The sequence below is a fragment of the Mastigoproctus giganteus genome, chromosome 8, assembly GCF_048544385.1.
Source record: "Mastigoproctus giganteus isolate SK-2022 chromosome 8, ASM4854438v1, whole genome shotgun sequence".
Lineage (NCBI taxonomy): Eukaryota > Metazoa > Arthropoda > Arachnida > Uropygi > Thelyphonidae > Mastigoproctus > Mastigoproctus giganteus.
In genome coordinates this window covers 219,062,901-219,081,230 of record NC_143582.1, presented here as the reverse complement: position 1 = coordinate 219,081,230, position 18,330 = coordinate 219,062,901, and the positions used below count along the sequence as shown (strand labels likewise).

Genomic DNA, 18,330 nt, shown 5'->3' with positions numbered 1-18,330 from the left:
CACTGTGGTTGTCCAACACCTCACCTGCAGTTTGTGGGTTTTCTCTCCTTGGACCACTTTCGGTAGGTACTAACCACGGCTGACTGCGAGCATCCCACCAGCCATGCCACTTCGGATATGCTCTGACCCAGTCGTCTGGCCCTTACAATTTGGCCTTTGTCAAACTCACCTTCTAAATCTTCAGATGGGAAAGGCAAAGTCCATTGCCTTTCCCATCTGAAGAACAAGAGTAACACTGATTAATGGAGCTCAGTATCAGGTGTTTTTTATACAGTGTCCCGACCTGCGCACGAGCCATAGTTCACCTGCAGTTTCTTCAATTCACATAACGACTTGCTGGTCATAATGTTTTGGCTCATTGGTGTATACTCTCTCCTATTGTGTCTGGGTAGAAGTGCAGACACTTACAAATTTAACCCTAAATCAAATTTTTCTCAACATTACCCTATACTTGTTAAGTAAGTCCTTAGATCTCCTACTCTTAATGTCCTACTCCCACCCTTAGAAACTCTTACTCTTAGAAAAAGATATTTCTTGGAATTTTTTTTTCTAATTCAAATATTAGCGTATATGTTAAAAAGAATAAAAAAGAGTTTTAGTTAGCTTTGTATGAAGTCCTGTAGAAAGTACTAAGGGAGATAGGTTATATTTTTTTAGGAGGATTGGGGGATTAAACAAATATGTTAGGAGGGACAGGGAAGATTTGTTAGAGTGCATGGGGGATAGGAATATAGAAATCAGAATAAAGAGGAATACAGAGCTACAGTATATTGAAATTGCCAATTGCCTATGATTTGGCCATCGTAAATACTGTACATGCTACCACAAAAAATATAAGCATAAAATAACATTCAGTAGGACATGCTTTACCCAGCAGAGCTACACATGAAATAATGAAAATGTGGTGCCATCCTTTATCTTGGTATTGTACCTTGTTTCAGTTATTACTACACTGTCACCATTAGTTTATCTGGAAAGGAGTTCAAGTTCACTCATTTTATTTGCAACACTCCTACCATTAGTATGCAGATGTAAAGTGAGGCACTTTGGAAATCACTGCAGTAGAGAGTTCACTTCTGAGAGCTATAGATGTTTACTTTTGGCAGCATCTATTGTGAAATTAGTGATTAGCCATAAACTGTATTATGTATTTTTTTGTTTATTTGTTTTAGGGGACATGATTATATCCACATTATATCCAAACAGGGGCTCACATGTGGTGAGTATGGACTTGGCACACCAAGGATCCTGAGCTGGATATCATCATTCTTCTCTTTCTTGGTGATTCCCCCCCCCACCTCTCTCTCTCTCTCTCTCTCTCTCTCTCTCTCTCTCTCTCTCTCTCTCTCTCTCTCTCTCTCTCTCTCTCTCTCTCTTTCTTTTGGCTGGTGCAGCATAAGCCTCAAGCTTCCTTGCACTATATGGCTAATTATGATGAAGTGCAATATATCAAGGTTGCACTGTATCACTGTAAACAATGTGAAAATAAAATAATGTAATTCATATAAAATTGACATTACACACTACTTATATAAGTAAATGAAAGGAATTTAAAGAATATTAATTATATATTCCTTCTTTTTTTTTTTTCTAAGATAATGAACTGAAAGAGGAACATGAGTACTTTTTTATGAGGGCTGATAAATTACAGCGGAAAATTACTTACCATATTGCTGATGAAGTAGTTGAGTACTTTGCACCAGGGCGATCTGATTGCTTAAAAGGTAATGTATAGATTATCTATTTCCATATTTTATTATATATAAATTCTATATAAGTTCAGTGTTAAGGATAATAAAGATTGATCATTAATACAGTCTCATGTCTCTTTGAATACTAATTTCAAAACAAAACATTATAGAAGTTTATTTACTTAGTTTTTTGTATGTGAATTTTCAGAGCATAAACACAGGGCTGAAAAACTATCCCTAGAGTCAGAACAAACAATGGAATTTTATTCTTATGCAAGAGCTGATGGTCTTTTAACAAGAATTACTGGATTGACTGTACTGATAGACGATTATGTTGAAAGAAGAGATCGTCTTATTTTAAGACATACAGAATATGATGTTAAAAAAGACTTGGTTTCAGAAGAAAATTCTGAACAACCTGCACATCGGCCAATCTTAGTAAGAGTTTTCAGTGAATTTTTTTTTTTTTTCTGTTTTAAAATTTCAAATTAATTTCATATTGTAACTTTCTTATTATAATATATTTCCTAATATTCATAATAATATTAAGCATTACATGTCAAAGCTGATTATTAAGGGTATTATGTGTAAGCTTGTTAAGATTGTTAAGGATTATCAAAGATTGTTGAGGATATATTGTGTCGAAGCTGATTATTAAGGGTAATATGTCAAAGTTTATTTTAAAATTGTTCTGGATGCAGTTTTTAAATAATTGTTTTAAAACTGTTTCCTGAATTACTGTTTCTTCTGCATGCGTAGAATGAAAAGGAACTGTTATTTAAGTTTTTGTGCCGTAAACAATCGTATTTATATTCTATGAAATAGCTATTTTCCTTGTATCCTAAATGAAGTGTCCATAAAGTTCTGATAATGTCATTTGTGTTTCAATATGACCCTAACATTTCTGACTCTCCTCTGTGATACTCTGAAATTAATATATTTTTAAACAAGCACTGTAATTTACAACAGTTGTATATTGCATAAATACTAATATATGAACAGTTCATAAAAATGTAATAATGTAGACATGAGGTCTTAGTTAACTCCCAAAAAGTTTCTAAATGAAAATGGCTTGGGGAAGGGGAGATGAAATCAAAGCATGCTCTCAGGTCTTTGTTTCTTTTTTTTAGGCACATTAACATGTATTTGTAAAGTGCCTGTTGTCTTCACCATGTTTGTCCATCATTCCATAACATAATTCCCCAGCTCATAGCAGATGGATTTTCATAAAATGTTATCTTTTGCTCTTTTCTTTCAGAAAGATTTGTCAAGTCATCTCATTTTAATTAAAAGCAGATCAGTGGAAATCTGGTAGTAATTATTTCTGCCCATGTAAAAAAATGGACAAATCCATCCACATTTAATAACTTGACTCTCAATAGATGGATTTTCGTGAAATTTTATATTTGGCTCTTTTAGAACAATTTGTCAAGCCTTCCCAAATTTTATTAAAATCAGACCAATAGAAATTTGGCAGTTATTATTTCTTTTTCCTTATGTATTACATAGACTATCAGTATATTATAGCTGAAGCACTGGATTTTGTTTGTTGCCATGTACTGATTGGGCAATATGGCAGATATGTAGAAATGAAATGTTCTCTGCACATAAATATTTTTGATTTTTCCTCATTTTTTTGTTATAATTCATGAATTATTACTATTTGTAAATGAAATAAACATTTATAAATAAATGAATTTAATTATTCAGCCTTTTAGTGGGACAAAGCTGCTGATTAGCTCATTTAATTGAATTCTGGCATCTTGCGGACTAACTTCCACTGTATTTATTGGTTGCATCGCCAGCTATCAAAGACCTTTTGAAACAGTTGCATGGGCCATGACACTACATTATAAATAAATAGCAGTTATACTTCTCTTATGGAATTGTTTATTTGTGGTGAAGCATTAAGTACACTGATACACTCATTGTGATTTTCTATTTAAGAGATCAACACCTACTTTGAGAATTTTTAATTTTTTTTTTTTTTTTTTTTTGGCACTTTATTTTGCAAAGAGCTAAAGTTTTAGTCATATGAATTTAACTATTTATCTTTTAGTGATAAAAAGCTGTTTAACAGCTCATTTATATTCAAAGTTTCTTCATTGCGGAAAATTGTAATAGCAGCCCCATTAATAATTTTTAATAATAATGCTATAATATTGGTAATAGTATTGGCCATATGATACAAAGAAGCCAGCTTTTTTTTTTTCTGCACACCAAAAAAAAAAAAAAAAAAAAAAACTTTCATTTTCCTCAAGTACTGATTCAATGGGCCAATGAATTTCTCTAAGCTTTCGGTTTATGAATTATAAATAAAACTACCGAAAACTACCCACGCAGGCAATTTATTCCAATGATTAATAATTCATGAATAACAAAAAACTTCCTACAATCCAGTCTATAATTCTTCTCCCTTAGTTTGAATTTATGTCCCTTGACTGTATCAATATTTAATACTATCACAATGTCTTATTCATTTTAATATCTCTTAGCAGAACATTTTAAACCTCAATCAAATGCTCCTTAACCCTTTCAGGGGCGAACATATTAAACTACAGATTTCATGTTTAAGGCTCTGGGGAGTACCTATGTTAATCTGTGTTTTTGGCCATTCCAAGGCCATTTCAAGTTTGTGCTGCCATCTCTTATCTGTGTTTCCAGTTAATAGTAGACACAATTTAATAGATGGCAGCATGAAAATGATTTTGAAGATGTATTGAAGAAGCTTTGCAGATGCATTTTGGCATCTTTCTTTTGTAGTACTTTTCAAGTGGAATGAATGTGTTTATGATCTCCAGAATAAATCCCTTAAACACTTCCCATAATCCATTAGTATTGAATAATAATAATTCTAGTTAATAGAGCTCAAGAAATATTTCCGAGTCCACTGCTCAGATTATGCACCTGAGGGGGCATAAATTCAAACTGTGGAAACACAGTTGTAGAATAGATGTGCAGAAATTTGCCTTTAGTCAGTGGGTGGTTGATTACTGGAACAAACTTCCATCTGTCGTTGTGGAAGTTGATAGGTTAAATAAATTTAAGGAGGAACTGGACAAACATTTAGAGGGAATGGTTGTGTGAATTTTTTTTTTTTTGGCTGATGCTACATAAGCTTATACGCTTGCTATCTTGCATCACATGCCACGATTACTATTACTACTATTGCTACTACTATAAGTTCAAGGAAGAGCTGGACAAACTTTTGGAGTGAATGGATGGATAAAATGGGAAGAGTTTTTTTTTTTTTTTTTTTGGCTGATGCTGCATACACCAATGAGCCAAAACATTATGATCAGCAAGTCGTTATGCAAATTGAAGCAACTGCAGGTGAACTACAGCACATGTGCAGGTCGGGACATGATATAAAAAACACCTGATACTGAACTCCGTTGTTGTTGTTATTTGGTTTTTAGGAGCATTAGCAACTAAGGCCATATTGCTCCGGGGATATGCGGTGGTCATTCCCTGACCTTTCCGCATCCTCCGTATTTGGTGGTCACGGGCTCGAACCCTGGTCTAATCAAGAAGTGTGTGTGCTACGCACTGCTGCTCCTGCCCACCTGGCTACAGAGGCGCCCTGAACTCTGTTAATCAGTGTTACTCTTGTTCTTTAGATGGGAAAGGCAGTGGACTTAAGTGAGTTTGACAAAGGCCAAATTGCAATGGCCAGATGACTGCGTCAGAGCATATCTGAAACGGCATACCTGGTGGGGTGCTCGTAGTCAACCATGGTTAGTAACTACCGAAAGTGGTCCGAGGAGTTGGAACCCATGAATCGCTGGCGTGGTGTTGGACAGCAACGGCTCATCAATGCTCGAGGTGGGTGAAGGCTCTCCTGGATGGTACGTGGCAACAGAAGGGCAACTGTGGTGCAACTTGGAATGCTAGTGACGGGAGTAATGTGTCACAACACACAGTACATCGAACCCTGCTGAAAGTGGGACTGCATAGCCACAGGCTGCTCCGAGTGCCCATGCTAACCACAGTTCACTGGCAACAGTGCCTACAGTGGGCATGCAAGCATCGAAACTGGACCTTGAGTGATTGGAAGAAGGTCGTCTGGTCCGATGAATCATGTTTCCTCTTGCACCATGTGAACAGCCGGGTACTCGTGTGTCGTTTACTTGGGAAAGTGATGGCGCCTGGATGCACCATGGGACGAAAACAAGCTGGTGGCAGCGGTGTCATGCTTTGGGAAATGTTCTGCTGGGATACCCTAGGTCCAGTCATCCATGTGCCAAGCACTCTGAAGTCTACCACCTACCTAAACGTCATTGCTGATCAGGTACACCCTTTCGTGGCAACAGTCTTCCCCTCTGGTGGTGCCGTCTTTCAGCAGGATAATGCGCCATGCCACACTGCCTGGATTGTTCGAGACTGGTTTGCGGAACATGAGGAAGACTTCCAGGTATTGCCTGGCCTCCAAATTCCCCAGACATCAATTCCATCGAGCATCTGTGGTTTGTGTTGGAACAGCAGCTCCGATCTGCGGCATCTCTGCAGACCTTATAGGAGTTAAAGCATCTGCTGGTTATGTGTTGGTACCAGATACCACAAGACACATTTAGAAATCTTGTAGCATCCATGCCTCGCTGGGTACAAGCTGTTTTGGCTGCACGTGGAGGATCAACATCATATTAGGTAGGTGGTCATAATGTTTTGGCTCATCAGTGTAAGCTTTCTTTCTTGCATCATATGCCTCTACTAATGCTAAAGCCCTGACGTTTCTCTTTGACCACCAAAATATCTTTGGATACTACCCATTTTATGTCATTATGATGACTCGTCACTATCAGTTCCCAAACTGTCATAATTTCGATACTGCTTGAATTTTTAGTGCGAATGGTCAAGGATATTTAACCCCCTTGTGCTTTCTCTAATGAGTTAGAGAAGCAGTATAAACTATCCTTTAATACTCCTGTTATGGTGTATTGCATGACCATAATTTCCAACCTATAAAAGGAAAATTAAAGTTGCTCGTGGTTATGCAGTTTCTTACTTGCCCACTCAAGAGATTTATTATTATTATTATTATCAGCTATATGGTGTAAGGAAGCCTGAGGAATCATCTTATGCTGCACCAGCCAAAAAAAATTCTGAATTACCCTGAGAGAGAGAGAGAGAGAGAGAGAGAGAGAGAGAGAGAGAGAGAGAGAGAGAGAGAAAACAAGAGTCAGAAGTTGAAGGGAATCACCAAGAAAGAGAAGAATGATCATATCCAGCTCAGGACCCTGGGTGTACCAAACCCATACTCACTAAATGTGAGCCCCTGGGGTTAAATTTTTTATTGCTTTTCAGAATTGCTTTGCCACCAACACATCCCCATCCATACCTTTACCACTATTTGTTTCACACCACATGGGTTCAACATCTGCCTGAAATTGATCAGCCTCTGGGAATCATCTTTAAGCAGCTTTTAATAAGCAGCATAACTCCGCCCCAACTTCTCCTTATCTTCCGAACACTGGACTCGCCATAATGAGATGATCCTCCTCTGATATACCATATTCCAGTTATTCCTACAAAATCAGCATTAGTTGATCTGAAAAGCAGTTGAAGCACACACCACACTGTATAATTACAGCACTGCTACCATTAATGTGCAGATGTATATTAATGGTAGGAATGTTGTAAATGAGTGCTTAAGTTTTGAAATTTTTAAAATTTTTACTTCCCTAATACATACCATACAGTTATTTTACCAGTCTTTCTCTGTGGCATATAACTACTGGAGACTGTTGTCTCTGATTGGGTCTTTTCATGTATATGGAGTTCAGAAATATTAATCGTAGTAATTAAATAGGAATCGTGCAGATAATATATCAGCATCAAACATGGCCACTGAATTTTTAACCCTACTGTAGTGGCACCCCTAATTGTTACAAATATGGTGGTGGTGCTACACCTGGCAGGTGTAAATTTTCTTTTTAATTTATGGAAAAGGTTTTGAGTTTTTTGAATTCTGCTTGGAGTACACCAATATTTCATCATTTCTTAATGGATTGCGATAACTGAAATGCATCTTATTTTATGCATTTTTTTAGATTTTAATTTAAAACATTACATATTTAAAAAAGTTATTGTGTTACACATTTTATTTTAAAAAAATAGTTATTAATTCTGTCAAAAATTAAAATATTATAGGCATTAAATATAAAGATGAAGCTATTGGCTTCTTCCATTTTCCAGTTTAAAAAAAAACTGTTAAACATGCAAGATTTAAAATGCGAATGTGCATATATTTCTGCTTATTATATGTATAAATCACATTAAAAAATTTTTGAAAAATGCATATATTAGATATTGTCATTCACTTCCATTTTCAAATTTGCTGTGACGTGAGGTGCATGACCTGAGTGATTATCGGTTTTTGCATTTATCATAAGGAATCTTTCAAAAATACAAAGTTTACAACCATTAGAACCATTATTAATCATTAGATCAGGTGGGATAACTTTATAAATAACTTTAACTAGAAACAGACACACAATTTTAAACTTTGTAGCATCAATAGCAGTCAGTTTTCCACACTAGTATTACTGCAATCTAAAAGCAGAATAAACATGGTTGGGCTATATCTGCTAGGTACACTCATTCTTTAACTGATAAAATAATAAATAAAAATTCAAAACAATAGCAAGTAAAAATATGTCTATATTATGAAGGTACAGAAAATCACAGATATTTAGCTTCACCTGACAGTTAACATGATATTGTTATTTTTGAGTTAACATCTCACAGGTATAGCACTGACATAGCAGTGTTGAATTCATGCTGACCTCATACAGTTATGCTAATTGATAGATATTCCTAATTATTTCTGCATCTTGAAGGTAATTTTTTATCATCATGCAAGTATATTTATATGAGTATGTATATGTTTCGTTATAGCCCTTAATATTATTTACAGAATGTCTTGTCTTTAAATAGAAAATTCTAGAAAAGTTTACTAGGGATAAGAGCATTCCTGCTGATGAAAATGTAGAAGTGAGGATATTTGGAATTTCTGATGAATTTATCAGACTTCAGTATCACACTGGAGAGGAATGTATTACATCTTCCTATCTGGAATTTTCCAAACCTCCTCAGGATCAAGATAAAGGAAATGAATTTGATTTTACATCTGATATGTGGACTTGTTTCCAGGTATGCTTTTCACTTGTCAGGTTCTTACTGTAAAACTTTAATGCCCTAGTAATTTTTCAGTTTCAACATCTAATAATTTTGATTGTTTCAAAATCTTTACTTAGTCACATTTTATAACTTTAAAAAAGTTTATGAAGTTGAGATTTTATTAAGTGTGTCAATTTTCTAGGGATGCAAGTGATTTAAAAAAAAAAGGAAAAAACATTTTAACATATAAAATAGAAAGAGTCATGTAATTCCAACCATTCTTTATACTAAATCCTCTACACTAAAATTTTTGGTGTAGAGGATTTAGTAATGGTTCTGTTATGGATACCACTGCTATTGATATATATATGAAATCATAATTTTAAATTATGTTAATTGTCAAGTAAATGAAACTGATTACTTTTTATTCCATATGAAAACTAATCAATATTAATTTTTCCAATAAAGGCCGATCACAAAGCTCAACCTTATAAGAAGCTCTTTTTATACCAAACACTTGTTAAACTTTTGGAAATAGAAAAACAAATCATAGGAAAAGTTTATCTCTCAGAAGATGAGGTTAGTTGCATTTAGAAAATAGTCATACTCAGTATTTAGAATATATTAATTTGTTAAATCCAAAAGCTTATGTAATTGATAAAATTCATATTCTAGGTATATAATGTGATTTAAAATATAATGACTTTTTTTCTTTTTTTTTTTATGTAAATCCCAAACATAAGAGGTATTAGAACCTATAGTACTTAGTACCGTGCTTGGGTTGGAGGTTGAGAAGACGAAAGAAGATATTTGTTGACATTGGACATGAACTTCTGTAGACTGTAATTTTCAGGAAATATATATGAAGGAAGGTTGTTCCAGAAAACGGCAGTTAAATGAATAAACGAGGAAGATGAAAAGTTGGTTCTATGAGTTTGAAGTTGGACAGTAAATGGATGTTGGCTCGTGGCGGCATGTGTTCGGATTGTTTTGAAAGAGAGAGCGGGAATTATAGAAGCCAATTCAGAAGAACAGTGCCCGTGGAAGTATCTGTAGAAGAGGCATGTAGCAGAAACAGTACGTCTATGAGAAAGTGAGTGGAGAGACTCTGTTAGAGATGAATCATTAATTAACCTAACTGCCCTCTTCTGAATGGAATCAAGAAGCCTGAGAGAGGTTTTGGGGGCACCCCCCAGATGTGGGAACAATATTCCATGGCAGGGCGGATTTGTGATTTATACAGAGTGAGCAGCTGTTTGGAAGAAAGTAACGCTGAGAGCGAAAGCGAAAACCAAGTTTTTTTAGATGCAGAGGAAGCAATATTTGTAATGTGCTTGTGCCAAGAGAGATTAGGAGTCACGGTAATCCCCAAAAGAAATATATCATTTTGCCTAGAAATTGGAGTGTCACTAAAGATAAGCATAGGAGCAGAAGAATCCTTTTTGCGAGATATAAGACAAGATTGAGTTTTAGAAGGGTTGAAATCAACTAAGTTGTCTTTGCCCCACTGGAGAATTACCTGAAGATCGGCATTCAAGGAATTGGCAGTAGATTTTCGAGAACTTGAAGCTGATTGAGCTGGACAAGGTTTCTCAAAATGGAAAGTTGAATGCAATGTGCTATCATCGGCAAAACTATGGATAGGATTTCCAGTCAATGGAAGAAGGTCATTGATATACAAGAGGAAAAGAGTGGGGGAAAGAACTGAACCTTGGGGGACACCGGCATTAGTGGAGAAGTTAGAAGACAGAGAGCCATCTACCATCACCCTCAGTGAGCGATCAGAGAGAAAACTGGATAACCAATTACTAAAAACAGTTGGCAAACCATAAGATGGAAGCTTGTTTAGAAGACCTTTATGCCAAACAGAATTGAAAGCCTTTGAGATGTCAAGGGCAACTACTTGTGTTTCACCGAACCTTTCCATTGAATTAGTCCATAAATGGGTAACATAAGCCAGAATATCACCAGTGGATCGACACTGACGGAATCCATACTGGCGATCGTTGATCAGATGGAAGGTTTCTAGGTAGTTTAAGAGTTGGCGGTTAATTGATTTCTCCATTACTTTAGAAAGAGTAGAAGTAATTGCAATGGGACGATAATTGGATGGGAGGGATTTGTTACCCTTTTTAGGAACTGGCTGGATATGAGCAAATTTCCAAGCAGAAGGAAAAACACCTTTGGAATAAGAAAGTGAAAAAAGGCGGCAAAGAATAGGAGTAAGTTCAGGAGCACATGTTTTGAGAACAAGTGGAGAAATACCATCGGGACCTGGAGCTTTCTTAGCATCAAGATTCATCAAAATCCTTCTGACATCCTTTTGACGGGAGACCACAGGAGGCATTAAATGGAGCATGTTGGGAATGGTGGGAGGTGTTTTACAAAGATCATTAATACATGAGTTGGAAGAAAAATGGGATGCTAGCAGGTCAGCTTTATCCTTGGCTGAAGTGAAAACAGAAGCATCTGGTTTGGACAGTGGTGGAAGCAGAGATGGGCAAAAGTTGCGGCCAATAGCTTTGGCAAGAGACCAGAATGCTCGGCTACCATTAGGGCAAGAAGCAAGTTTTCTACTCTTAGCCTGTTCAAACTCTAGTTTGGACTGATTAATAACTGCTTTACAATTGTTGCAAGCTTTGGTGTAGGCAGAAAATGAAACTGAAGAATTAGAAACAAGCCAATTACGATATACAACACTCTTCTCTTGAACAGCCTTAGCACATTTATTGGAAAACCAAGGTTTAGATAAAGGACAAGATTTTAAAGTGGAGTGTGGGATAAAGGATTGCATTCCTGCAAAAATAATTTCATTGACACGATCTGAGCAAACAATGACATCAGAAGTTTTGAAACAGCATCCGACCAAGGAAAAGAAATCTCGCAGGTCATCCCATTTTGCATTCTTGTAATGCCAAACAACACGAGGTTGTGAATAGCCATGAAATAAAGGTTCCATTGGAGAAGAGACAATCACCAAGTTGTGATCTGAACTGCCTAAAGGACCCCTCACTTCGACCGTGTACTTAGAAGGGTTGTTTGTGAGAAAAAGATCAAGCATTTTGGCTGTGTGATTAGGATTATCCTGTTTTCCTGTAGGTAAATGAAAAATCTGTGCAAGGTCATTAGTAATTGCAAACGCCTCAGCATCTCGACCAACTGGGTCGGTATGACTAGAAAGCGGAAGCCAGCTGGAGTTGTGAATATTAAAATCACCTCACTGTTAGAAAAGTTGGACTGGAAAAAGTCAAGTTGCAAAGAGAGGAAGTCAAAGAGCTCCAATGATTTGTGGAGTTGGGAGAACGATAGAGACAATAGATGAATTTGACACAATGAGGTAGAGAGATTTTAAGCCAGAGAAGCTCAAAGAGAGGAGATTCCAAATTGTCAAGTCTCTGACAAGGTATATCAGAATGGACATATGCACAAGTACCACCTTTGAGGTGAAAGGAATCATACAGCGAATAATTTGGGCATCTGAGATGAGCAGTAGTTGAATCAACCGATAACTGAGATTCTGTCAGAAAAAGTACATGGGATTTGGCAGACTGCAAGTGGAAATGGACATCATTGAGATTAGAATTGAGACCACGTATATATGTGAAATGAATTAGGAAGTGCTTGGGAGGTTTAGATCTTTTCGCAGATAAGTTTGCTCTATTAGTTTAACAATTCATGGTGTTTTGAATAGTAAGAAAAGTGGAAGGTGGACATGCTGTATGAAGTAATGAAATTTTTGGATATGGCGTACACATGGTAAGAATATACCCAGATCCTTGACATAACGTGGCCTCGACAATGCTCCCTGCATACACACTACTCGGACTCCCTCCAGTCACTATCTGGCAGAGTAGAGGTAGCAAGATTATACACTAGCTGATCCGGAAGCCTCCTAGAGAGTCACCAATAGGTTCGGTCCAGCATACTAACCAGCGGCCAGCCTGCGAACACCGTTTTAGAGCTGTATCCTCGAAAGGTAAGGAATATTGGATTTCGCCACAATGTTCGTCATAACCTCAAAAGTCATCAATCATACTGCATGATGGAAGAGATAGGGAAGGGTTGACCGGAACTTAGCTGTAGAGACTAAACATGGGTTCCACCACTTCAAGCCTCCAATAAGCAAAGTGGTGGTATTGCACCGGTTGATGAGAGTCATCTACCACCTAGTACTGCCTGGTAACATAGAGGGGCAACATTCCTCCATATGGTGTGTGTGCCACACCTCGACCCCTGCTTACGTTGGTTCACACCTGGGTGGTCACCCACCATGTACTTGTGCGCATGGAGGTTATACCCAGGATTACTAACAGTCCCACCATCGTGAAGGTGTAAGCAGAGGATTTGGCTGTCACAGACCGTCCGGACTTTGCCGAAATTGGGTCCACTTGACTTGAGTGTCACCCGAATATCAGTTCCATCAGCGTTTTAGACTTCCAGGTAGCTAGTACAGCTTGTCTGGCATATCTGAGAGAATGTCTGTGACAACCTCAAGGACTGTTGATTGATTATGAAATATTATGAATTGTTCAGAGTTCATATATTTAATTGCTGGAGCAATTTTTTAAGTGTTCCCAATAATTTTTATTTTTAATGTATTTCAGTTTTCACAATAACTTAATACATCTTAAATTTCACAATATAATTTTAATTTTTGTGTAATATATTTGTTTTGGGTTTTTTTTAACCTACAGGATGAGTCAGAATTATGTATAAATAGTTTAATAGTCCTATTTTGTACAGAGAATGATCAGTTTGATAAAAAGTTTATTTTAAAGGTAAAATAAACAGTTAGGTTTTTAACAACTCATTTCCTTTTCTCACAGACAAAACGGCGACTTTGTTTAAAAGGTTCATTTAGCATTGAGAATCTGAAATTAATTATTTTCTTTAATTTTATGTGTTTTGATGATTAAATATATATCAATCCTTTCTGTAAGCTGAAAAAGTGAAACGAGGTTGCCCCGGGTTGAAATCCACGTTCCTAAATACAGTGTTAGACCAGACCAGACTCAGACCAGAATGACTCAGACCAGAGCAGCAAAGCAAAAGGCTCAAGCTAATGGAATTGCTGTGGCTCAGAGCAGAACTGAGGGGGGCAGTTGTCCTCTGACTCACAGCCTTATAAAATGCACTGTTTGCTTGATGTTTGCAGAGCAATCGGGTACGGGACTTGATACTGCCAAGGGGGATGTCTTTGTGTGTGCGCGATGCAAGGAGTGTAACAATATCAGGCAACAACTCGGCGTTCTTTTGGGCCTATATGAGAGCTTGAAGGACAGGGTGGATGCCCTCGAAGAAACTAAATTGAGGGGCCCATCAAGCTCTCAGCTGCCCACATCAACGCCAGAGCTTGCACTTGGGCATCGCGTGACACAGAGACAACCCCCAAGGCAGAATGCGCTGGTCCCGAAGGAACTAGTAGTTGTTGGTGACTCTATTGTCGGGGAAACGGGGAACATGCTTTGTAAAAAAGATAGGTGGAACAGGACCAGGGTATGTCTGCCAGGGGCAAAGGTTGATGACGTTGTAGAGCGAATATCATCTTTTAAGGGCACAAAAGGTGATATAGTTGTACACGTTGGCACTAATAATATTAAGAGTAGGAGACCGGCAGAATTACTTAACAAGTACAGGTCACTGTTGAACAAAAGCCGAGAATTAGGGTTGAATTTGAAAGTGTCTGCAATTCTGCCCAGACACGATAGGAGGGAGTATATGATGAGAGCCTTGTCGATCAATTCGGCCCTGGAAAGATTGTGCAAGGCTCAAGGGGTAGAATTTTTTTCAGCCTGGACTGTACTTGTTAACAGGAGAGATTGCTTCTACAGGGATGGGATACACTTAAATAGAAAGGGTGCAAGAATATTTGCTGATGCTATCGAGGCAGTGTTAGGTGGGTCGGAAAACTGCTAGCTTGGGGGGAGACAAAGACCAATAGATTGACAGTAGCCACTGGCAGAGGTGAAAGAGATTCTTGCACTGCTTCTATTAGAATGAGCAGAAGCCTGAAAAACAAGATGCATGGTATTTCAGAGACCGCTGGGAGCCATTGTGGTACAAGTAAACACATGGGTTGTGTTAGGGTAGCTAAGAATAGAAACAGGTGCAGGTATACTTGCGTGTACACCAATGCTAGGAGTTTAGTAAATAAAATTGATGAATTTGAGGTATTGCTCAAAACATCGAAGGCAGATATTGTTGGGATATCAGAGACGTGGTGTCACACAGATATAAGGGATGCGGAACTGCAATTTGGGGAGTACAACGTCTACAGAAAGGACAGACAGGATAGGAAGGGGGGAGGTGTTATGCTATTAGTTAAGAAACACATAAAAACCAAGGAAGTGAAGCCAGTCGACATCGCTGGACAGTGCAGTGTGGAGTCAGTTTGGTGTGACATAAGCATTGGGAGATCAAAATTGAGAGTAGGAGTGTGCTATAGGCCTAATGACTCTGATGAGTATAATAAGGAACTGTACAGGGAAATAGAGTGGGCCAGTAAATCAGAGTGTCTTATAATGGGAGATTTTAATTTCCCAGATATTGACTGGAATTTGGGGGCTGGATACTCACACACTAGCAGGGCTTTTGTGGATTTATTGGATGATTGTTTTCTACATCAGCATGTTCGGGAGGCAACTAGAGGGAGTAATACTCTTGATTTGATTATCAGCAGTGATTCTTCATGCATTAAGAATCTGCAGATAAATGAACCACTAGGTGGCAGTGATCACAGTGTGCTGAAATGGGATTTACTCAAAGAGGTAACTACCATTAGGGGTAAAGGGAAGGGTTATTGCTTCCGTAAAGGCGACTACGATGGACTGAGACAGTATTTAAATTCTATACAGTGGGACCAACTGATGATGTTACCAACAGCAAATTCAAAATGGGAAGCATTCAAAGAACTTATCTTGGAAGCTACTAGGCTTTACATACCAACTAAGAAATATTGTTCAAGGTTTAGGCCAAAATGGATGTCAGATGAACTAATGAGGCATATGGCAGAGAAGAAAAATGCATGGGATACTTACAAATTAACACATGACACAGAAGCCTATGATAGATACAAGTTGATATGCAACCAAGTTACAAAGGAGGTTAGGCAGGCGAAGGCAGATTACGAGAAATCTTTGGCAAGGGATGCAAAGAAAAACAGCAAAGAGTTCTTTACTTATGTAAACTCTAGAAGGAAAGGGATGAATCAGATTGGTCCACTTGATATTGATGGGTCAAGTGTTGATGATCCTGCTCAGGTGGCTAACAAACTAAATGAATATTTTGCATCGACATTCACACATGAGGAGTTATTCAGCGAGGGGAATGCCAGAGGTGTATTCAACTCTAGCAGTAAGTTACAGAATCTTGAAATAACTGGGAGTAAAGTGGAGGAGAAACTGTTGAAGATAAACACAAGAAAGGCACCCGGGGTGGATGGGATCTATCCAGTTATATTAAAGGAGGCAGCAAAGGAAGTAAGCAAACCCTTAGCCATAATTATGAGAGCTTCCTTGGACTCAGGGGAGGTACCCATAGACTGGAAATGTGCAAATGTGACCCCAATTCACAAAGGAGGATCAAAGGCTGACACAAGTAATTATAGACCTGTGAGCTTGACTTCTGTTCCAGGAAAATTAATGGAGGCACTGGTTAAAGACGCACTGCAGGATCATTTAGACAAGACTTCAGTTATAGCTCAGACACAGCATGGTTTTGTTAAGGGAAAGTCTTGCCTGACCAACTTGATTGGATACTATGATGCAGTCACAAAAGAACTGGATGCAGGGAATAACTTTGATATTATATACTTGGATCTTAGAAAGGCTTTTGATACTGTTGCACATGGAAGACTGCTACACAAATTGGAGCAGTGTGACATTGGAGGCAAATTGCTGCTATGGATAAAGGGGTGGTTGAGGGGGAGAAGACAGAGAGTGGTAATCAATGGATACTGCTCATCGTGGACTGATGTTATTAGTGGAGTCCCTCAGGGCTCAGTGTTGGGTCCATTATTGTTTTCTGTATTTATAAATGATATTGATGATGGTATATCGGGATTAATGTCCAAGTTTGCAGACGATACAAAGGTTGGCAGGGTTGTCAAGGACACTACTGACACTATGCTTCTGCAACAGGATCTGGAAAGGTTGAGCAGATGGGCTGAGAGGTGGCAAATGAAGTTTAACATTGACAAATGTAAAGTACTACACATGGGAAACAGCAACCCCAGAGCAACGTATCAACTCTATGGTACAACACTGACAGTGGTAGAGAATGAAAGGGACTTGGGGGTGGTTGTGCAGGCAGATATGAAGTTCTCTGAGCAGTGCAGACGGGCTGCAAGAGTAGCTCATGGAGTATTGTCAATGATATACAGGAATTTTTCCAGCAGGGATAAGGAGGTGATTATTCCATTGTATAAGGCGATGGTCAGGCCACACCTAGAGTACTGTATACAGGTCTGGAGGCCTCATTTCAAGAAGGATGTAGAGCTGCTGGAACGAGTACAGAGAAGGGCAACAAGATTAGTGAATGGAACAAAGGGGTGCTCTTACGAAGAAAGGCTTAAGTTTTGCAAATTACAGTGTCTGGAGACTAGGCACCAGCGAGGTGATCTGATAGAGGTGTATAAAGCCTTGAATGGTTTAAGCATGCTCAATGCTGATGGGATTCTTCCTCTAGCTCAGAATAATCACCTGAGAGGGCATAAATTCAAATTGAGGAAAGACAGATGTAGGATAGACGTGCGGAAATTTGCCTTTAGCCAGCGGGTGGTTGGTTGGTGGAACAGACTTCCATCCCTTGTGGTGGAGGTTGATAGCCTAAATAAGTTTAAGGCTCAGCTGGACAGGTATTTTGAACGAACAGAGGGGTGAAGTGGAAGTGGTTTTTTTTTTTTTTTTTTTTTTTTTTTTTTGGCTGATGCTGCATAAGCTTGCTTTCTTGCATCAAATGCCTCTACTAATGCTAATGCTAATGCTAATGTTAGTCCATTTTCACAAATATACGTGGTCTCAATTCTAATCTCAACGATATCCATTTGCAGTCTGCCAAACCCCATGTACTTTTTCTGACAGAATCTCAGTTATCGGTTGATTCAACTACTGCTCATCTCAGATGCCCAGATTATTCGCTGTATGATTCCTTTTGCCTCAAAGGTGGTACTTGTGCATATGTCCATTCTGATATTCCCTGTCAAAGACTTGGCAATTTGGAATCTCCTCTCTTTGATCTTCTCTGGCTTAAAATCTCTACCTCATTGTGTCAAATTCATCTGTTGTCTCTACCGTTCTCCCAACTCTACTAATCACTTGGAGCTCTTTGACTTCCTCTCTTTGCAACTTGACTTTCTCCAGTCCAACTTTCCTAACAGTGAGGTAATTTTCCTTGGTGATTTTAATGTTCACAACTCTAGCTGGCTTTCGTTTTCTAGTCACACCAACCCAGCAGGTCGAGATGCTGAGGCTTTTGCAATTACTAATGACCTAGCACAGATTGTTCATTTACCTACAAGAAT

At 38.2% G+C, this 18,330-nt stretch overlaps 1 protein-coding gene across 1 annotated transcript in view; it reads left to right on the top strand.

Annotated features, from left to right (window-relative positions):
- The window catches only part of lobo (coiled-coil domain-containing protein lost boys), an 87,384-nt gene that overhangs the window by 48,275 nt on the left and 20,779 nt on the right, over window positions 1-18,330 (top strand). Inside the window, exons 8-11 of the mRNA XM_090380482.1 lie at window positions 1,596-1,724; window positions 1,900-2,129; window positions 8,628-8,843; window positions 9,279-9,389. Of these exons, the coding sequence (XP_090236608.1) occupies window positions 1,596-1,724; window positions 1,900-2,129; window positions 8,628-8,843; window positions 9,279-9,389 (686 nt within the window). The remainder of the gene's footprint in view (window positions 1-1,595; window positions 1,725-1,899; window positions 2,130-8,627; window positions 8,844-9,278; window positions 9,390-18,330) is intronic.